At 37.9% G+C, this 23317-nt stretch overlaps 1 protein-coding gene across 3 annotated transcripts in view; it reads right to left on the reverse strand.

The window, feature by feature from the left end:
- Positions 1–23317, reverse strand: part of SAMSN1 (SAM domain, SH3 domain and nuclear localization signals 1) — a 154365-nt gene that overhangs the window by 3084 nt on the left and 127964 nt on the right. For all 3 annotated transcript variants that reach the window (XM_085241259.1, XM_085241268.1, XM_003202862.5), the window contains 6 exons: positions 13492–13563; positions 12769–12924; positions 10592–10712; positions 9044–9195; positions 6579–6785; positions 5737–5887 (listed from right to left, as the gene is read on the reverse strand). In XM_085241259.1, coding sequence (XP_085097385.1) covers positions 5737–5887; positions 6579–6785; positions 9044–9195; positions 10592–10712; positions 12769–12924; positions 13492–13563 — 859 coding nt within the window. The remainder of the gene's footprint in view (positions 1–5736; positions 5888–6578; positions 6786–9043; positions 9196–10591; positions 10713–12768; positions 12925–13491; positions 13564–23317) is intronic.

Here is a 23317-nt window from a genome sequence, read left to right on the forward strand (position 1 = left end):
GCCCCTTGCTCCCATTCCACCAGTGCCAATAGGTCCCAGGCCTTGGTCACTGTGGGCTGACAGAGCTCAGGTGGTGGCTGCAGGCAGGGCTCCCCTTCCCCCTGCTGTAATCCCCGATCAGCCCTAATGCTGCTTGCTAGGACTTTTATCAGCTTCTGGGGCATCATCTGCTGCCCTGGAAAGCAGTGACCTAAAAAGAGTTAATCCTGTTTACATTTTCAAGGTCAAAGTGGAATCTCCATTCACTTTGTTTGTTTTGCAGTGGAAAAGAAGACCAAGTAACTCGTCTGCTGCTGTCAGTATATTAGTAGCCTGCAAGTAGCTGCAGTCATCTAAGTAGTTTCCTACCTGAAAAACAGATTCTGTCTTATTTTTTAGCAATGCTTTTCCTTCTGTGTTCCAGGGACAGATGCTTCATATGGAACTTAGATTTTTTAAAATCTGAGTTTAAATAATTTTCAGGAGAATGTATATTTAAGAAACATGCAGACATGTAAAACTTCTGTCTCCTCCCAAAATACTATCAGATTTTTTTTAACATCAAAAACCGAAAACCAAAAATGTTCAGGTGCTTGAGAAAGTGAAAATGTTATATTTTTGCTTTTCATTACAAACAGAAAAAGTTGAAGAAAAAGAACATATTTCAGAAGAGAGGACTGAAATCACTCTTCAGCTTTTTTCTTTGCTTTTGATTCTTTTAATGATGGGACTTAAATATAGCATAGCAACTACTAAACAACTTAAAAGGATACTGAGTATTATAAATATGTGTAGCATACAGCTTTAGGTGTTCTGAGAAAAACAGCTGCTTTTGCCTTCTACATTCAGTTCTATTTAACTCCTTTCCCTAGCAAATACGTGTTCAAGTCCCATACTAGTAAAGGTAAGTTTACTGCCTTAATCATTTGGACATCAGAAAAAAGATATAACGCACAGGAAACAGGAATTGATAAAATTAAACTGCCGCTAAAAGCTGCAGAATCATCAGAAACCACTACCTTATCAACAAATGGAAGCCCTGTTATTTTTCTACAGTAAAGCAGTTTCATAGAAGATAAGTAGCTTTCAGTCACTGTTATCAATGATATTTTACAAAAGTGTCTAAAATATGCATCATTTTGACACGTATTTTCTTCTGACTGCAGGATTATATGCAGACTCGTGAAAAAAATGTTAGGGCTCTAGACTTGATAATGAATGCGTGACACACGTGTATCTTCCTTGCTATTAAGATTTTAGAAATTAACATTTTTTATCCAGTGGCACAGTTGTGTACGACAAAGATTTCCCTTTTCCTTCACCAGCTTTTCCCACTTCTTAAAATCAGGTTAGAGTCCTGGTTCTGAAAGCACTTTAAGCTTAGGACTAAGTCAATGCTGCTTAAGAATATACTGAGGTCACTAACTCCAGTGCCATTATTATGTCAGTTTAAACCAGATGAGTGGTGGAAGGCGTAGATTTTGTCTTGGAGAAATAAGGTCAGCCTGCATTAAGCTGTATTTCATAACCATGCCCTCTGAGAGTTTGCATTTATGAGCTTAGCCCAGAAGATGAAAGGGGCTATGAGCATGATACTTTAGGTTGAGTTGCCTTCCTGGATGGTGCAGTAGTGACCTATTGAGAAGCACAACAGAATAACTAGAATGACACATTTCATTAAGGCTGAAGTTAGACCTCCTAGTGAGGTATGAAGAACACATACCAACCTGCAGTACCTGTGACAGTTAGACCACTTGATGATAGGAAGAAACAAAACCTAATAGAACACCAAACTCAGATAGGATGATTTTAAAGTAGTAAGTGTACCCGAAGGAGAGAAATGTTAAGTGGGACTGTATACACATGCAATACTTCAGGGAATCAAAGGAATAAACTTTTGGTGGGTAACTACAAACAAACAAGGTGAAAAAAAACCACCTCGCTGAAGTCAATGTCATATCCAGGAGTTGGATTTTATGACTTTTGGGGGTCCCTTCCAGCAGGCTGCTCTATGATTTTGTGATTTATGATGATTCTTCTGCTTTCAGTAGCAGAGGTTGCACTGGCATCAGTTGGCCCTTCTCTTCCCACTGGCAAAGATTCTGCAGCACTCAGAGTACAAGTGGGAGGGATACTGAACTGGTATGAGAGGAGAGCCTATGGTGAAAACAGAGGTGAGAAGCTTCTTTATCTCTAAATTCAGGAATCAAACAGACATGTCTGGAAAAAGGTGAAAAACACTAATATTCATAAAAGGCTGCTTTTCCTGGGAAAATCTAAGGTCTTCATGTAAGGAATGCAACTGAGAACTGAATGTTGTGTTATTAGCTAACTGCTAACTTGCTGTTCAAATACAATAAATAAGAAACAAATCTTATATGATACTTGCAGAGGGATTTGGAGTATGATCAGAGACTTAAAATTGAAAAATATAATAAGGAGATTGGATTTGGGGAAATAAGAGTAAAATAATTATCCCCAAGATTGCATGTACATATCTTTTTTTTTTTCCTATATATGAACTGTATGTATACATCCAAAGGAATCAAGTTTATTTTACAGACACAAAAATGTGTGTCCTAGGAAGCAGTCAAGAAAAAAAAGTTACAAACTTCTTTTATTACTTTATTCATTAACCGTTCAGCAACTGCTTCACTTTAAAAATAGCATCCTACAAAAGCACGGACATCCATCTCCTGTCTAGAAGCCATCTGGGAGAAGAATGAAACGCTATTAAGAAATACTTTATGAAAAAGAACTTTTTTTTTTTTTTCTTCTCCAGACATGAATTCATGGAAGCCAACCACTTTGTACCAAAATATATAGGTCTGATCAATTTATGGCAGATCTAAAAAGAGATCTGTGGGGGTGGGGAAAGGTCAAGAGGAGCTCAAAAGATCTTGCAGTTTTACAGTAATCTTGCTATATGACATACTTGAAGATGGTGAATTTGGTTCTTGGCTCATAGGAAAGGTAGAAAGCAGGCAGTATAGTATCAAGAAGAAAAAACTGTTTTAAAAACACAGAGTAGTAGCATTTTCTAAATAAAAGTTAGTTTTTAATTCCTGTTGTGAGATGAGCAAAATTATTATCTCAAATTCATTTGGATCTAAACCAAATGTAAGATGAAAAATTCTTACTGCCCAGAATCCTGCATTTTGGACAGTCTTAAGAAGCACATAATATGAAAACTATTTGTGCAAGTACTTTTGCTGGAAAACACAATAACTTTATTCTGCAATATGAATTCTACAGTCTCAAGCATACAGCATAAAGAAACTACTTAGTATAACATAAAATAAATGTCAAGAAAAAAAAAAGACAAAAAAGGAAAAAAATGAATAGGCTGTAAAAACAACTGTCCATTTTCACTACATCAGGTATTGCATTAAAGAAATATTAAATCATGTTTGATTACATCTATAGTAGAAACAGGTAAAATGAGGCTACCTTCCTCCATACTTAGCCTTTATGAATAGTATTAGAGTCACAAAAACTCATAAACCTTGCATTTCAAATCTGGAGCATACCTTCATGGATGAGACTCCATCCATGAGTCAAACACATGCTTCATGGAAGCATAGATATAATGCAAAGAAATGGAACTGTTCCAAGCTCTGTGAGAAAGATGGGATTAGAATAGTAAATATCATCTATGACCTTAGAATTATTATTATTTTCTTAAACAAAGCTCGTTAGAAAAATGAACTTTTACCTGGAAAAGTGCAGAACTTCTATCCAGAACACTCTAGGCCAGTAAACAGATTACCTTGTAGCTGTGGGTAATTATGCTGCTCACTTCTAAGCAGTGCAGAAAATCAATTTTAATTAAGAAATCATTTATGCTGGACTCAGTCATGCCCATTTAGGAAAAAAAATATTGACCTAGGAAAGTTCAGTTCAGATGCAGAATTCACTTTCACAGTAACACTCAGCTCTTTCAACTCAATTTTCCAATTGGACTGACAGAAGCACAGAGAGGTCAAATGATTTGGACAAGGTCAGACACATGCTGAGCTTTTGCCCAAGATCATCTTGACTCTCCATCTTTCATTATAACTACCTGACAGATGGCTTCCATCAACTTTAGTCTTTAATATCTTCTTTTTTTAGAGCAAGCTGTTAAATGTTGTTTTTGTTTGCTTGCTTGCTGGAGAAAAGTGACTTAATCCCATACTCCCAATTTGTAAGAACTCTATTTTGATAACTAAGGTAAATTTGCTGATGTTCAACATACAGGATACATAAGAACCTTCTAAAATTTGCTCCTTGCATGAATGTATGTAGAATATTAAATGGTTAAGACATTTTCAAAATAAGAAAACTTTGGTGTCATCTTTTAAAAATGCAACATGCCTGCTTGCTCTACTTTTTGCTCTACAGGGAGTATAAATAGTAAACCACATCCTCACAGTCCCAGAATACTTTGGCACTTTGGTTGTCTGTTAAAAATCGTATGTTTTGGTTTTGTTTTTCACTCTGATACAGAACTGTAAATTTACAAATGAGCCTTTTTCTGTAATTCTTTTTGTTAAACACTGATAAAGAAACACCTGCAATAAAAGACGCAGAAAATGTGGTAAAGCTATAATTAACAAGAAGTACATACTATTCAAGGGCAAACTAAGGAAATTAATGTATTCTCGCATGATTTCCAGCTCAACTTCTGCAACACAATACTTGGGAAATTTAACCTTTTCTTTCCCACATTCACTCTATCACAGCCTCTATGTAGACAGCCCTTCAAGAGTTCTCTTCTAGCCACTCATCTCACAAAGCTATAGACAAGAAAGTAGTACTGATCCTACTGGCAAAGAACACCATTTAAATGCTTCTCAAATGTGTTTGCAAGAAACTTATATTTCTGTGGATGCTGAAATATGATGTAGAAATGGGGAACAGAAAGACCCCAGTGTAGAATGAAAAACAAGGTCAGCAAAGAAACCAAGAGAATTAGAGAAAATCTTTGAGGGAAGTTGAATGATGAGGATGAGGCAGCCAAAAATATTCTTAGAAATTCAGAAAGATTAATGTACAGAAAAATTTGAATATATCTGTGTCTTCAGGTATGTGCATATGTATTGTACATGTTCTGGAGTGAGAAATGGAAAGCCACCAATACTGAGGACAGAAAAACCAAACAGTAAACAAGAACTAATATTAAAACATCCCAGGAAGGAAAGGATACCTGTTTTTCCAGGTATCCTTTTTTTCTCCTTAAGATGCTTCTCAGTTGAGAAACACATCAGATAAAATAACTGCTCATGATAGAGTTGAGTATGCACAAAGATTAAGAAAATATTTCCTTTTTTGGCCGAGTATCTAGTTAAGCTGAAGTTTCTAGTCATTGTCATAAATTCTTTATTGTACTTATTCTTGTTAAGTACTAAACCCAGAGTTTGGAAAGTTTGATTTTCTGCAGTTGCAGAGATCTTTTGACTTAGGGGAAATCATTTAACCTCTCTTGGGTTTGGTTTCCCCATTAGAAAAAGAATTGCTTCCAAGCAGCAGTTGCTGTCAACCTCTAGATTAGGACCTATCAATGGAAAATCTTAAATCATTTATGTGTTACTAGGATAGTAATCATGTATATGTCTAGAAGAGATGTAGTTATCCATCAGGACAAATAAGGAAACTATTCAACTCAATTTTTCACATTTAAAAGAAAAATCATTAAATAGATCAATGTGAGAATCACTATTTCTTTGTCTTTCTTAGATAAAACGTGCACATGACTCTTAATGCTTAAACACTTACTGTCATTGTCCTGTAGATTTTCAATTGCTGATAACAATCTTGCCCTGTCCTCTGGGTTTGAAATATTCAATTCAATCAGGTGACTCTCGTGTAGATCTTTTAAATCCTCAAGAGTTTCATAGCCATTTAGCAAGAGGGTTGAGGTGTATTCCTACGAAAAGAAATGAGCAAATCCATCACTTAAACAAGCACTATGTTTAGTAGATGAATAGGCACAATTTTTCTTTTCCTCTTTCATCAGGTTGAAATGGGCTCTACTTTTCAGCCAGTTGAAGATGTCTTTTGAACAAAATTAGAGATTGAGAGTGAGAGGAAACAGGCAGAGATGTCTTGAGATTCTCTTGACCATCCTTCACCTGCAGCTGAGTTATCTACCAGAACCTGGCAGCAGATTGGATCAAGATAGGGTCTGGACATAGGGAGCCACTGAAGGAGAAAGGCACAACAAGAGCATAGTGCAAAAAAAAAATACTGCTTCCACAGTTCATGCAAAATTGGAAACTTATATTCTAAACATTAGCAGCTGAGTTACACTGCAGTTCCGCCCAAGATTTCCACATAGTTACACGTCTCCTGCCCTAAGGCACACAGTCACAGGCAAGTTAACAACGATTTAGCAAGTCATCATTGTGTCTCTCTGCAAGGACCATTTTAGCTTCACAAAATTTGTGATAAAATGTAGTTATATATGCCACTCGTATCAGAGACAAAGCTTCTTTGCATAGCTGACTGAAAAACTGCTGAAATCCTCCATTCCCATTCTACTTCTGCCTGTAAATTACATCCAACCCAAATGCACAGAAATTAAAGACTTCAGATACAACAGGGCAATGTTTGCTGACCTGCAGACGGACACGTTCCAAGAGCTCTTGCAGTGTTTTAGGCTTGTTCCTTTTGCTTCCTCTGTGCGGTTTTATCTTCCTGGGTGCAGCTTCCTCTTCCAAAATAATATCCACATAAATGAACTTGAAGTTTCCTACTTTGTTGTTCAGCATGCCTGTCCATATCCCCATGGGTGTTTTACAGATGATATCTATAATGTCTCCTTTCTAGAACAATAGAAATAAACACACCACTGCTTAACACCTGGTTTATGTGACATTTCCTCTGTAGAACAAAATCCACACAGAATCTTAGCTAGGCAATGTGAAGTAGCTTTTTAAAATTATCTGCATGTAGTTTTTTTTGCTTTTATAAAATCCCAGCAAAGTGTTACAGGAAATAGAGCTAGTCCTTATCTCCAGAGCTCTGTGAAGGAGAAGAGAGAATAAGCAACACCTTTCAACCTTTTGTGCTCCACTTTGGCCCTGAAAAGGCATAGCATTGCATCCAGAAAGCAACTTTTGCCATCAGTAATGGGCATAGCTTTGGTAAAAAGCAGGGGAGCACAGTGAGGTTACTTTCCAAATGCTTTACGCAGCTTCTCACCTAGTTCTTTTACCCTAATCCACTTATGCAATTATCTTAATATCCATTGTCCCAGGGATCTTCTAAAACTAATAGCTGAACTAGATGAAAAATGGCCTCTTACCCATTTTACGCTCAGAAACACCAGCTACTTTTCTCAAAGGCAATAAAGAACATTTAACTCTCTAAATACTTAATATCTTCATGGCAATGGTTCCCAAAGGACTGAAAATGAGTGGGAAAATAAGGAAAATACCTCATCAGACAGACTTAAAAACTTCACTTCTCCAAGTTTGTTCATGCACTCAAAAAGGCAAGGGAAAAAGATGAGTAACAATATAGCAACTTCAGGAAGGCTTGTTCCTAAAGGTGTCCACACCAAGATGTGGGAATTGGATTCTCAACTCAAAACAACAGTAATTCTGAGTAGTTTGGTAGTAAAAAGACTCCCTTGTAAGTCATATCCTCTACAGAGCTTGCTCCCATGATGGTAGACTTGAGTCTGCTCTTCTGGTCAGACACTACAGAACTTACAAAACCACTGAATATAGAGTTCTACAACAAATCACAGAATCACACCCTTACATACATACTTAATTTGGCAGATTGTTGTAAAACTGAAAAATTGAACTCAGTTTATCAACAATATCTTTTATTATCTCTGAGATTTTTCAATGTTTCTGTTCTGGGCAAGAAATAGTGAGTAAATAAAGCTGTCACCCTAGTCTGGTACAAACCCAAGTGTGAAATTCGCTGTGTTCAAATGATTTCATTAAAATATGAAGCTGAAAGCTATGAGCATGTTTGGAATGGAAACTAAGCAAACATTTGTTTAAAGCTCTATAAGCACATATATTGCTTTACTTATTTATATAGTGCTCAGGAACTTTAGATGTGGAAACAGATCAGGATTAGGTGGTATCTTTAAGGCAAGCTGTAGATGCAACCTGAATTCAGATTCAGGGTACTGGAATTTATTGCGATATTCTTAGGGCATTTCAACGCTAAGTATTAGCTTATAATTATAAAATACACTACCCCATTGATTTTAAAAGTAACTGAGATAAGGCAGCAGAAATTTACTGTTTCATGAATTATTAAACTGTTCTGAAAGAAAGGCCATGGACATGTGTGGAAGTGGAGGGCACGTGGTGAAAACTGCAAGTATTCACTGAGCAATTGTAATATAGGCCTGAGAGAAAAAGAAGACTGCAGTGAGATATGAATGAGGATCTGGACAAGAAGAGGCTATGAAGAAGGGAAAAAGATGTTGAAGTGTGGATGTAGTCTTGGTAGGAAGGTGTTTACAGAGAGAAAAGGAAGTTGTTCAGATTACATAGCTATGCATAGTTTGAACAATAATGTTACTGATTGTATCTGTGCATGGATGAAGAAGGAAAAAAGATGGATCTTCTTAGTACTGTTCACGTATCTGGATCTCCTTTTTCTCACTCCCTCATTCTGGACACCTCTGCCATGATATCAGAGCCAGAGAAAATCCATAGTTCAAAAGTATGCTTAAATGAAGGCCTAGTGGAAAGATGGGCTGTTTGGATTAAAGTCAATGAGTACCACCATGATTTTGAGACATCCTAGCTGGGGAAGAAACTTCACATCCCATGAGACTCATGTTTTTCTTCCTCCAAATCTCCTAGTATGTGGAGCAACATGAATTTTACCCAAGGAAAACCATGGTGAGGTACCTATTGAATCTATGCCTTAAAAATGTGCTGTCAGAACTAAGTCATTATAGAAGCCCAGCAGAAGCAGGTCTGTTCTGCTTTTAGAGTGGTACATGTGCTTAGCAGTTAAAAATGTTTTAGTAAACGTGTTCTCACACATAAAACATGCATCTCTGATGTTCTCACCAGAAAAGAAGAAATCCTGATGGTTATCTTACCTTAATTTTCAGAGAATCCGTGTCATAAGGACTTGGTGTGAAGTCAGTGTGCACTTTAGCTCGGCCGCAGAATGGCCCACTGTAAGGGACTTCATCATCAAACCGGAGGCTATCCCTGTTGCTTGTTCCATCAGAGCAGCTGGTCACCCCACCTTAAAGAGATTCAAGTGGAAATTGAGGTCTCCTGCACTAACTGTGCAGACATTCTATTCTGTATGGCAGCAGAGAGGGAGGTTTTTAAAGGCACAGAATTAAAAAGAACATACTTCACATGGTTTTGACACGTTCCAGGCAAAATACATGCAAAAAACCATAGTGTAAGAGACTAGTTGGAGATCATTCATTAACATCTTCCCTCCAATGATCTTTTTCTAGTGATGACACTAATACATTACACATTTTACACATACAGACTTTTTAAAATATTACTCTGCAGATAAATATCATGTACTCTAAATTTGCAATTTAGGGAATTAATTCTGCTGAACTTCTCCTGTTTATTGAGAGGAATGAAAACAAGTAGTGTAGAAGTTATTTTATTTCATTACAGAGCGAGCTAAAGCACTAAAGGAACCTGCACTGCAGAGGGAAATTTTAATCTTATCAACATTTCTGCCCGTCATTTTATCCAAGTTGAGCAATAAAATATCAGCAGAGTAATTCAAGCAAATTTGAGCAAGCTCTGCAATATCCCATCCAAATATGTTTTTAGATAAGAGCAGCAGTGTGTTGGAAGTAAACTCTCATATACAATTTTCACAAATCACATCATATAAAATGATCATAAAAATGGTTTTGTCTGAAGTGATTGCTTAAGTGTACAGCTCTGTCTCAGGGCCAGATAAAAGACTAAGTGCAAATGGCTGGGACTGCAACGCAGGGCTCCTCTCATAGCTCACGTGAAGCCTGCAGCGATGGCGTAGCAATGTCACCACGGACTGCTGTAACTTGCTGCCCATTGACTGTCCACATTTGAGCAATGGATAGACAGGTGGAGGTAAACTCCACTTCTCATCAGAAGTTCCAACAGCTCTGTTGGGGCACGGGATTTAGTGGATTTGCAGAGAAGCAGATTGTGTCAACATCATGATCTGAAGCCACCAGCTCAGGCTTTCATCATTCTTCATCTCAGACTATTTCTCACACTGTCTGTCTCACATCTGCAGAGTGAAGAATGAGCTCATAGCCACTACTGTCAGAGAAAATGCTTCTGTGGCTACACTCAGGATTTGTAACTCTGTGGATGCCAGTACTCCAGCAGTGCTAGCCCTCAAAAACATTCCTGGCATATATACCTGTATCATTCCCTATAATCCATGTAGTTTAAAAATAATAATAATAATAATATCTTCACTCTTAAAAACACTCTGTTTATTTCAGGAATTTCTTCCTTAGCTACCACCCGTTTGATCAGATTATACTTTTGTCTGCCAGACTGAAGAGTGCACTAGTATCACATTTTTAATCACTGGCTCTGATACCTCAGAATTCAGAAATAACCATATTGAAAATGTGACTGACTAAGAAGTCTGGATATCTTGTACTTACTAGATGAGCTCTGGCCACTGTTTAGACTATAGAGACTTTCCATAGAGTCACTGGCTTTCAGAGAGACCTTCTCAGTGTGTATTCCACCACCAGGATCACTGTCATCTTTTCCTTCTTCATTCTTTAACAAAAAGAATCAGTTATTAACCACCAAAAGATGTATTTTAGAAAATTTTATTTTCCTTTTCAATCGTCATTGCACTTGAGGATTTAATCATAATTACATTTTATTAAGAACCATTTTATTAAGAAGTTGATGACTGGACATCTATCCAGTACCAATCTATCCAGTAGCAAGGATGCTCAGTACCAGCACTTGCCTCTTCTCTGCCCCATTCAATTTCATTTCTGTTCAAGTAATTCTCCATCTCAGAAGATGCAATATATGACAGCAGCACAAAGGCTTAGAATGAGAAATTTACAGGTAGACAGATGTTTTTTTCTAATTGTCTCTGGAGAAGAAGTATAAAGATAATTCTGTAAGCTCATAATGAAGGGCAAGCTGAGACATCTATGGATTGTGTTGAACTTCTGAAAATCGTGGGCCCTTAGAGGTGAGCTGGCACCTAAGCAAGGGCATTTCAGAGACAGTTTGCACGCACATACGGCATCAGTGCTTTAGCACCATGCTCCCTACCTTGCTCAACCTATACACTTGCCTCAAAATCCAGGGCATTCCAGAATTAACAGATGCATGTTTCTCTTACAAAATCTAATGATGTATGAAATTGGTCCCTGGAGTTCGTAACATTAAATCACGCTTCAGAAATCACAGCTTATACACTTAAGGAATTTAAAACAACAAGGTCCACATTTCAATCACAGCTAAGTTAGGGATGATGTAACAGCTAAGTGAAATAATAATAAGCTTTCAAAAGTAGGACTTTCTTTAGCAGATTGCATCACGTTGTCAACGTGCGTAATATCTTCACGCAACTGAAAGATCATGCAGTACTTAAAATGTTACATCATACTTGGAACATGTTAATCATTCATCAGTTCACTGGTGGAGTCCATTTGGATGGAGTCAAGCAGGTATGAAGAAGAGACAGGTGCAAGTATATACAAGGCATAGCACTGAAATGAAAGACTAATGGTTTTCAGCAAGGACAGTGTTTGTTACACCAACCATTGGCCAAGCCATCCATTAATCAGTGGACCAGTATTGATTGTCACCATCTACTGCAGGAATGAAGATCACAGTAGATATGTGTCCAGCCATACAATTCATTGAATTCCTGTCATGTGAATAGTTGCTGTAAATGTCCAGAAGCTAAATGTCACAATTCTAATTTTTCTTTTCTATACTATAAAATTCATGGATTGCAACCTGCAGAATTTTAGCAAAAAAAAAAAAAAAAAGGCACCAAAAAAAAAAAAAAAAACCAAAAAACAACAACAACAAAAAAAAACAACTAAGCAAATGAATTATGAACTCTTGTCTTTGACCTCTAAAACTGCCTACCAATATCTGTTCAACACATTTTTTTCAATTTGCGAAGTTTTTTGCTTGTTTTCCCTTGTTATTTGATGTTGACACATGTATAAGATAGAATACAGATCAGCTAGATTTTTTAGGGACATTTCATTTTTCCTTATGTGCTTTAAAATTCAGAACTGAAAGACACGAGATAAGTGTAAAATAGATAATGTTTTTATATTTAATGAAGATAGCTTCACTTGGATTAAATAAAGTAAAAGCAGATAAGTCAAATGAGTTGTCATGCTGTAGGATGCTGGCTGACCTGTATAAAATGGACTTCGGAAAAAAAAATTGTATTTGAAGATTAATTCTCCTAATGAAATTTTTTGTACAGGTTGAGTATCAGACTGACAACTAAGTTCATCCAGTATTTCTGTGTTTCCATATTAAGAGATTTTTTTTTGTGATGCTTATGCAAATGTTCCATGATGACAAAGCAAAATTCAATGATATAAAAATCTTTTGTCTAACTTGATTCTTATCATGTGATGCTGTAATGGTGTCTGTGCATGTGTTTGTACGTGAGCATGCACGTGGAAGGAAAGCTATATACTAAAAGCTATTTTTATTCAGTACTTGTAACCATGTTTTCATGGAGTCTCACGACTGATAGCTGCCTGAAGCATGAATAAGTAAAATGCACATAACATTTTCAAATTGTATGTATTATTAAAGATTCTTAAGCTGTAATTACCATCTCCTCAGAGAGTGCCTTGATGTACTTTTTACCCATCTTTTTCTTCATGGTAAGGGAAATGGCTCTCATCTTCTTACCCAAGCTTCTTCCATTATACGCTGCTTTGGTCTGTGCTGCATCTCCAATGTCACTTACAGTCTCCAACTCAGACACCTGATTTGAAGTAAAAATGTATGCAACATACCATGAAAATAAAATCTGGTGCAGAAAAACAAGAATTACAGAAAAATTTTTAGGACACCAATGCAATTAAGATGACAAAAGTCAATCATGGCCATTTTATTGGGGAATACTAAAACAAGTTTGCAGCACACCACTGTACTGTGAATGTCAGAAAGAAAATACATTTTATGCTAGGAAACATTGTTTCCTACTGTTTATTATCTTTCATCCAAGCAACAATTGTGGGGATTTATGCAGGTTGCTTAAAACAAAAATGACACATCTGTGGGCTGCATCCAGGTTACTTTGGGAATACACCAGTCTGAAAAGCATTTTTGCCTTTTTGAAAAGTTGCTTCTGATATTCACATTGAAGCAGCAATGTTAAAATGTGATTCTTTTGTTCATTTTGGCAAGAACTCAATCATCCAGACAGACCTAGGTACACCAGCAAAGTTCTTCCAGTGTAAAATTCACACAGTGGTTACCCAAAGTTTTTGTACAATTGTCACGGGAAAGAGAACTGAAGAAAGCAAAACAAACTTTGTTTGATACAGACCTCAGCTGAATCGTCTGTCTTTGATACTGAGTGATATCTGAAACGGTCAAAGCTTCCAAAACTACTTGTGCGCTGTAAAGAAAAGAAGACAAATCTTGACTCACTGTTGGTAATTTGCTCTGTTATGAAGACTTAAATACTACCTCCAAGTCATTCATTTATGTTAAAAATTCCTCCCAAGTCAGTCGACCATGAGCTGCTACATCCAGCAGAAACAAACTAGGAAGTGACTGCAGGGAAAAGAATTATAGCTCTACTGCTGGAAGCAGAAAAATGAAGAGGAGCAATACTACTTCAAATACAAATTAGATAATGGGTGTGATTTGAGTTCTTTTCATCCATTCCACATTAATTATATGCAGATATTTATGAGAAGCTTCTGGGTTAGATAGCTGTCTGGAGCCTCAGAAAAAATCCCTACTTGCATAAGTACAAGAGGAGCCATAGAGCTGGTTATGGTGGTGGAAATTGTCACCACTGTTAAAAGTTTATGGTTGTGGCTGGGAAGCATGTCCAGGCTTCTTTACCAACAGGAATTGGCAAGGACTGCTGAGTAGCAGGAATGTGTTTTGGCCAAAAGACGTGTTGTGGGAGAGTAGCAGAATAATCAGGCCACACACTTTTGTTGCTGATATGTCAGAAGTCCGTTTAAGTGTGCTCCTAATAACAGCCAGAATTCACCAACTACACAGTGTTTTAACAGCTTGTTTTTACATCTTCTCTAATACTCAAAGCTAAATCTAGAATGAATCCATTTTTTAAAATTCTTCACTCTTGCATACTAAATGAACAGCTTTTAATGAGGCATCAGATTTCTCAAAGAGGATTTACTATCATATAATATGCAATATCATTTCTATTTATTTCTGAACACTCAAAATTCCTTCTAGGGTAAAACCTAAACAGTAATATACAAACAGACTATCTTGAAAGATTTAGTGTTTTCAGACTGTGGTTACAGACTTTCCTGTAAGGAAGGGACTTTTTTGAGCTGACATCCAAGTTACAATTTCAGCTTCTGGCAGCTTTGTGAGTGCCAGCTCTGCCCACAGACACCAAGCTGCGTTTGCTGCTCTGCTTCCTGACACTCTCTTTTCTGGCAGCAGTTAGTCCTCTGAGGGACTCATCGGTAACGCTGTCATACTCCCAATGCCGTGCAGGGTGATGAGCTGGCATCCAGGCTTCACAACTGTGGTCTTAAGGAAGGAGTTCATCTGAATGATACTGGCAACGCAGAGCACACGCGTACCTCCCCTGGGTATTTCCAGCCAGGAAGGACTCCATCTTATTCTGTCCCTGCTCATAAATCACAGGGTTACTATCCATATTAGCTTTTTTATCGCTTACACACAGTCACTTTTAAACTAAAAATAGTTACCAGAGGGGAAAAACAATAAGACGAAGAAAAGCTATGGGAAGCCAAGTGAGAATATTTTGTCTCTATTTGAGAGGAAAAAATTTGCCTCTCCTGAAGCACAGCTGAAAGTAAAAACTCCTAATTGTTGCAATATAAACATAGCAAGGGCAGAGACCTGAGCACAACTAAATAGGAGAGGATCCACATTTTGGGTCCACGTTTCAACCAACTGGAGCTTAAGAGAAAAAGAAATAATACCTTACAACTCTTTTTCTCATAGCTTTTTTTGTTTTGTTTTGTTTTGTTTTGTTTTGTTTTCCCCACTAGCCTTTCTGGTGCCAATCTGACCTGGAAAATATTTCAAGCCAAAGGTTATTTGTAGATGTTGACCCAGATTTGTGAATATTTTTGGACAAATGGCATTTATTATTCACTGGAGTGGAGGAAAAAAAAAAAAAAAAAGGAAAAGGAAAACCACACAGCTCTTCTCTTAATTGATTGTAATCTCCCAAGGAATCTCTGCTGGCTAAACACTGGTTTGTTTGTTTGTTTGTTTGTTTGTTTTTACCCCATGATAAGGGCAATGTAGACTGCACACCTTAATTTCATCTAAAATTTCCATGTAGAACTTTACTATTCCCTAGATTAACAATATCCTGTGACAAGGGGGTTAGCTCAATAGTATGATATGAAAACACAGCCCCAAGGATTATGGTTCTATTAGACAGGATTAACACCTTTCACTGGCTTGTCAACCCAGCCAAATGTGCCCTGAAGCACAAAGCAGGAGGCTGGGATTCACAGCAGTATTGGGGAAGTATAAAATCGTCTCTCTCACACAGTGATCTCTAAACATACACTGACCTTTCTGTTGCATTCAATCACTTGAGGATGTCTAGTAGGAATAACTGTATATTAAAGTGCAGATGTGCTGCAAATACTTTAAAAAGAACAAGAGGAAAAACATTGTTTATTGTTGATCTTACCTATAAACAGCCTGAGCACAGGGAAATCAGTTATTCTTTTTTTGACCCTTGAAACAACCTTATATCCTACACGGGCAGAAGCCTGGGGCTATTTTGTAGTATACTTCAGTGTTGCTTCATCCCTATTAAATATTAATAAGGGTTACAGGATGATTTCCACTCTTCTAGATAATGGTCTCGTTGCACTGGAGAGTACGAAATAGGGCTGCTTCAGCACTTCTCTATACTAACTTTTTCCATTAAGTAATCAATAGCTACCACCTTTTAAAAATGTATTCAACCCCATTATACTGATAACAAAAGACTGATTTAGGAGCTATGGGCTGCTGGGGAGCAGGACAGTGACTTTCAGTAGTTTCAGTCACTGCATTAATGTCAGGGAACACCAACCCTGTGAAGATACCACCAGGCCTTATTTCCAAGTGCAGGGAAGCTTTTAAAGTAAATGCAAAGCTACTAGGAGAAAATATGCATTGACTTTTGATACCACTGTTCTGCATCCTGTAAGATCAATCGACTTTACCGGCCGGATTCATTGAAGATCTACCAATGGATACATTAAGCAAATACAAATTTGCTCAGTAAAATCTAATGGAGACATGGCCAGGGACCTGGTGAAGGAACATATTTATTTTTCCACACAATGACCAATCAACTAATTTCTAGAAGTCAAAGCTCAAATCCTTATTCTTGTCTCTCTGGTATACCTTGTTAGCATAATGGAAAATGTCAAAGGTGTTTCAATATTTCAAATCGGCCTTCTGTCCTTTCCAGTATATTTACTTCTCTGATATCCGGGAACTTTAGATAATAATTTTAAAAGAGGCAAACAGCATCAAGTAAGAGGTAAATGGCATCTAATTGCTGTTGATTTTAATTTGGATAGTCTGCAGTTTGTGATCTGTTTTCTCTGCAAATAGTTAATAATTTTCCCCAGAAAATAGTACAGTATACAAATAGAAAAGCAGCAGCAAGAAGAGGTTCTGAAAACCATGTCTTCATATTAGAAAACATTCAAGATCAGGCTGGATGGGGCTCCGAGCAACCTGATCTAGCTGTAGGTATCCCTATTCATTGCAGTGGAGTTGAACTAGATGACCTTTAAGGGTCCTTTCCAACTCAAACAATTCTGTGATTCTATGATTCTGTGAATGCATCCTTCCATTGTAGAGCAAATCATCACAGAAGTCAGGTAGTTCTTGTCAAAGGACAATCTTCGAACCAAAGCTGACAGACGACATCCTGCTAAGTAATCATTATGGGTAATATTCATCTCATATTTTCCTTTGGACAATTTACACTGCTCAGAAATCTGGTTCCCTGCTGTGAGAAATTCTGGCTTGTTATTTTTTGCTTCAAGTCCCACTGAAAATAGAATTTAAGTTCAGCATGACGCAATGGCTTTGTACTGACCCTCTTACATAAATAAGTCTCTTCAGATTCCTCCGAGCATTTTCATTTTTAGCTTCCATTCATCCCTAGACTACTCAGAACATGTAAGCTGTAAAGGGGCAAATGCAGTTGCTGAGAGTAACAGAGACTTCAGCCTGTTGCAAGTTTCCTCGCCTGCCTCAAACACCTGTGTTTTTCCCTCTCTGCTCAGAAGGAGCCACAGCAGCTCCCAGGAGGACAATCGCTTGCTTCTTGGATCAATGAAGATAAGTGGAGCTCAGGATCTGATTCAATTCACCTGTTCCCTCATGCTACTAGTCCCTTCAGAATCAGGGGACTATGCTGGGAATGAAATTAAGAGCCATCAACATAGGGGTGATATAATCACTATGCTACCTTATCTTATTTCTGTCACAGATAATCAAGAAAATTGTCTCCTACGTTCCCTGAAGGCAAGGATGTAAATTTCTGCTTTCAGGATGTTCTAAAGAAAAAAAAAAAAAAAAAAAAAAAAAACACAACAAAACACAAACCACCACCACCATCAAGAGCCCTTCTCACTTCTTTACAGAGAATGGGAATTTGCATACAAGATTTAGTAACTCAGAAGTGTAATAAAGAAGTTAAAAAAAAGAGACATAATGACCTCTCTACCTCAGACATTTTTCCTATTTACACATTAGTTACACATATAGAACATCTGACCACTAACCACGCTATTAATATAACTTTATAGTCAACACGAAACATGGCCTAAACCTTGTACTTGGCCAGTCAAAAGCAATAAAAAAGATACAGCTTGTTCCTGCTAACTCAAATAGGGCAATCTACTGAAATGGCATTTTTAACTGGCTTAAAAATGACTCCATAAAAGACTCTGGTTGTTAATGTGGTCTGGTATTCTGCTCCTGCGTGGAGGTGGGGAGCAAAGAGAGCAGAGCGGGCTTAGAGCAAGGCTGCTACCTTGGAACTTCAGAGCAAAAACCCTAATTTTAATGGCAGAAAATGACTGGAAAATAAAAGCTGTATAAAACAACAAATCATACTAGTGCTCTCCCAGGTCAATACATTTCACTTTTGGAAGTAAACACCAAGCAGATGTTTTATCAAGACCTCTGATGGGTACCAGCCTTGGCCACTCCAGCCTGGACTGACAGTGCACCACAGCTGGTGATCCATTTGTCAGGGCTTCTACCCAAACACCAGCTCTCCAGTGATATCAGAGACCGGGTGGGTATGAGACACAGAGCTGGGGTTGAGCTGCTGTTCATGAGGGTAAACAAGAGTGCAACAGTTCACAAGGTCAGCTCTCCGCTTGTAAGTTTTTCTTGGGAAGGGGCAAGATGCACGGAGAGGCTGAGCAAAAAAGGAGTGATTTTCACCAGTTGTGCTGGTGAAACTAGTTCGTGAGGAACAAAATGAGGAAGCGATTTAAAAAATGTCGATTGCAGCGCTAAGAATGGTCTGTTTGCAGCCACGTTTTGCAAAATGTGCAAGGGGAAGTGAAGGGGCCTGTATTTTCCTTTAAATGCACACAGGCCCTGCATGTTAACCAGCAGCACTTACTGCAGAGCGCTCTAAGATCCCATTGAAAAAGGCAGTACAAGTGCTCTGCTGGCAAGCTGTCCAACCCTGGGAGCGTGCACATGGGTATCTGCAATAATTATGTAATTAAGACTTTATTATTTATATGACATTTAATTAAAAGTGACTTTCAGTGGCACACAAAACCATGAAAAGAAAATGACTTTAAAAGAAGGTTAAGGATGTGTGACAAACTCAGAGGAGCTATGAAAGTGACAGTTAAGGACTTGGCATGATGTGCACCTCTCCTGCACCATTATCCCTTTCTACCTTTCACTTACATGTGGGCAGAGACACCGAAGCCTGGAATCCATCTTCCATAAGCCCTGACTGCAGCAAAGGGGAGCAGCACTGTCTGAGCAAAGAGGGGTTAAACTCTGGGTAAGCATGGCAGGCTTTGGTCTGTAATCCCTTAAATAATGTAATAATAAAATCCCTTAAATAACTTCTTTTTTCCTATCCTGAACCTTCCTCCCCCTGAATCAGAGAAACTCACATGCAAATTTTTGTATTTTAAAAACAAATCACCTTATTTCAATTTAAGTCCCATCTCTGCTTCCATATACAGCATGATTTTATTAATGCTGTGCGTTATCCAGGCCCCGACCTTGCAGGGTTCCATTTGATTTCTCATGTGAGAGGAATTATTCACATGTGTGTTTGTAAGACGGGCTTTAGGAGAAGATGAAAATATAACTGCCAAAAGAGAAGCTGAGGAATACCCAGGGAGCCAGCTCTGAGGGAGCCCCGTGCCTGTCCTGCACGTGACGTAGGATGGGTGCTTGGCTAGTGTCCCTCCCAGAGGTAGGAGTCTGCTATGTGCAGTGATCACAAAAGCTCCTGCAGTTGGAAAATTCCTTCAGATGACCTTCCAAAGGGGAACAAGATGACAAAATGACCTCTAAGTCACGGTTAAATCTGACCATCCCAAAAGCTCATTTGTTTTTTTGAAGAGTAAGCAAACTTTTGAAAGCCCTTGTACAAGTTTTACTGCAGTCCTGCAGCCTTACCCTTGACAACAGGTAATGACCAACAATAAGCTAATTCTAAGAAACTTGGGGGGCAGGGAAGGAGGAAAGGGAGTTAGTTTTTATTACTTTTAAATGAGTGTTTGATACATCATGTTGGTTCCTCTGATTAATGTTCACAGCAAAGTCAGCCATTGGAGTTGTAATGTTTCTGCAAGCTTCCCTACAGCAAAGCTTAGCCATTAATTCAGTGGCATATGTCAGCTCAGCAGAGCAAGGTCACTCTTCTCTTTCAAGGGGAACCTTTTTAGAAATAATAAAACTGACAGAAAGTTCTTTTTTGCATGCTTTATGTCACCTGAGGTTGAGTGCTGCAGTTAATATCACAGAGCTTATAAACATTCCCATCTTCAGCAGACTCCAGCCCCACTGGGCTCTTGGAACCTAAACTTTTTTTTTTTTTTTTTTTTTTTTTTGAGTAATATAGCGACAGCTTTATGTGAGGCAGATATACAGTATATAATCCTAAATGAGTAAAAATGAGTAAAAAATGAACAAATCTTTTCTTAGGTTCTTTAGAGGAGAAATTTTGGAAGTCACTAAGAGACTGCTGATACTGCAGTATAGATTTAGGATGCTAGCGCTTAGAGGAAAAGATTAAGGACTTTGACAGTTAGGCTCCATGAATGCTTGCACCTTTGGCTAAAAGGGGGGAAATTTTGAAATGTTTCTGGTCCAGTCTCTTTCCATTTCATTGTCAACTGATGCTGCCAGCTGGAAATTTGTATAGGCATGTAATGTAAAGGAGAACACAAAGTTAATTGATGTGTTTACGGAATCATTTTGAACTTGCAAGTAAATAAAGATATTTTAGTCATCTGTTACGACCACTAATTGCAACTTGAACTTATTTATCGGTATACATGTATTATGAGACATGAGAAACAAACTAACTACTGAAGAATAAGATCCCAACAATAGGTCAACTTCTACCCCCTCATTATCTCCCTTCAGACATCCTGACTACACTTGATTAATGAACCCATAGTGAGATTAGCTGAAATTACCTTAATGGAGATGCAGTGCAGTGGAGAAGCAAAACATAGTGTAGTATCTATCGTCAGTCACTGTGAATTTTATGTTTCATCAAAACTATATGTCCATTTATTTATATTAGTTTTATCTTGAGGAACAATTAAAATCAGAGAAAAGACTTTTCTCATTACAGTGGGTTACCTTTGACTCTTTTAAAATGATGACCAGTGTCACCAATTTTTTTTTCCCTTCATATAACCTCCCTTGTCAGAAGGCTGAACTCCAGTGTTGGCTTATTGCCATCAATTGGCCAAAGTTATTTTTATTGTCCACTTGAATAAAGTACGATTAGCATTTCATTACAGCCTCACAGGCTTTAAAAACTAGACAAGCTTGCAGAAAATATGCTTGGGAATCTGTGGCATGCTTATTAGAATTTTGAGTGTAAATAAATTCTTTGTTGTTGTTATTTTAAACCAGTAAGTAAGCTGAAAAACTGTTTCCAACTCAGATTTTCCTATTGATTTAGCATTGTCTTAGTGTACAAGATACGTAGATTCTGGGTATTCTTTGTAGTGCAAGTTCTATCACTGCAGTCCTGGTGTGGGTAAAAATGTCTAGTCTCTCAAGGCGAGATAGCATCATGATTTTGTTCAGGTAATTTTCATGCCAGATAGGAATGAATGCAATCAACAGCTCATTGCGAGCACTGGTTATGGCAAATAGTACTCATCTAGTATCATCAATTCCCCTTTCTCTATTTGATTATCTCTGTTGGGTGTATCTGGCAGTTGGGTGATTGTGAGCACAGCTCAGTGGAAAACGGAAATTTCATTACATAAAAAACAAATCCACCAAACATTTGGAGTGGTTTTTTGTTGTTGTTGTTGTTTGTTTGTTTGTTTGTTTTTCTTTTCATTCTGATGCGGGTCAAAATTAAGGCTAAGCTTCTGCACCTTCTAGGAAAACCATGCATAGTTGAGAGATACTAACCAAGGCACAGATAGCAGCAAAGGCTTTGTGGGGTTATATGAAGTCAATTCAAAGCTATGCTTGAAATCCTCTGCAAATCTAGCCTATCACTAGAAAGTAAAGTGGATTGCATTAGCTACAAGGTTGCAAGCTTTCATGAATGGTAGGAATGTCTACTTTTCTCCATTCCTTCAGACAATAACCAAAATCCCAAACAAACAGTTTTCAAATGTTTTACCAATGTAGACACAATTAGCAAGAGACAGTAATCAAGTAAATATAAATTCCATTAGAGAGAAAAAGAAAATCATGGAAATTCAACCAACAATGTCAGCAGAGCCTTGCCAGGTACTTGTGGATAGAGCTGAATGACCTTTCTGTCACCATCAGTCATTTCAAGCACTCACTACACAGTCTCTGAGCTGTTCATACATCACTGAACCATATCCCCTTTTCAGCTTTGTGAAGCAGTTGTTGGAGTTAACATATGATCTTTAAAAAGAGGCAGACACACAGAAGAATGAGAGAAATAGTGCAGCTGTGGAAAATGAAAGCAGTCCATGAGTGGTAATACTCAAGATCCTTTTTGGACAGGTGAAGGCAGCAGAGAGTCAAGCTTTGTAAACTCATTCAGCTGTCCTGGTTACTTTGTCATCTCATCTTCACCCATCTGTGTTTGGCTGTGCTGCCAAAGCGAAGCTGATTTCTTTATCTTATTACCACAGGCTGACAGTTACAAAGATCCATCTCAAACACAACAGCAGAGGGAAAGTATGAGACAGCACCATAGCTTTTCCATGCTTTTCTCATCGAGCAATGCTCCTACAGAGCTTTTCTTATCCCTGAAGAAGCCATTAGAAACCCAGCAGGAAAACCTAAGCTAATATAGTATTGGCCCCAGCTCTTGCTTGTCTGTGAACATACCCGAAGGCACAGCCAACTTACCACACCTTCTGAATGTAATCAGCATGACCAAGTAGAGGAGCTCACCACTTCCTACAGTTCTCACTAAGTAACCTTTTAGCATCTTATGGAAATCAAGTGTGGGGTTACTTGGTTGTTCTTGTGAAGACAATAGATTAAGACATAAAAGGTTAGAAAAAGGGCTAAGACTCCATTCAAAAGATCTAAAGGTGCAAACATTAGATGGATCACTTGATTTTTTTCTCAGAGAAGGGCTTCCTTGTTGGTCTCAAAGCTAGTGATGAAAGATCTTTCACTGTCAGTAGATCCAAACCAAATAAAAAGTGACAGTATGGTGCATAATACATATAGTCAAAGAAGCAGCTTCACAGAAGTAGTTCAAAATCTCCAGACATTTTCAGAACTGGAATTGCAGCCTCAAGTTTGAGGAAAAAAAAATAAGAAAGAAGACTATGCACATCCACTGTGCCAGTACAATAAGATATAAACAGCTAAAATTGCATGAGCAAGCAAATACAGAAAAGATTTCACTTGGGAAAAAGGTAAGAAATCTTTCATCCTCCTCTGGAGTACCAAAACACACGCACACAAATTCCTTCCTTCATGAA

This window comes from Meleagris gallopavo, chromosome 1, assembly GCF_905368555.1.
Source record: "Meleagris gallopavo chromosome 1, MGAL_WU_HG_1.1, whole genome shotgun sequence".
NCBI lineage: Eukaryota > Metazoa > Chordata > Aves > Galliformes > Phasianidae > Meleagris > Meleagris gallopavo.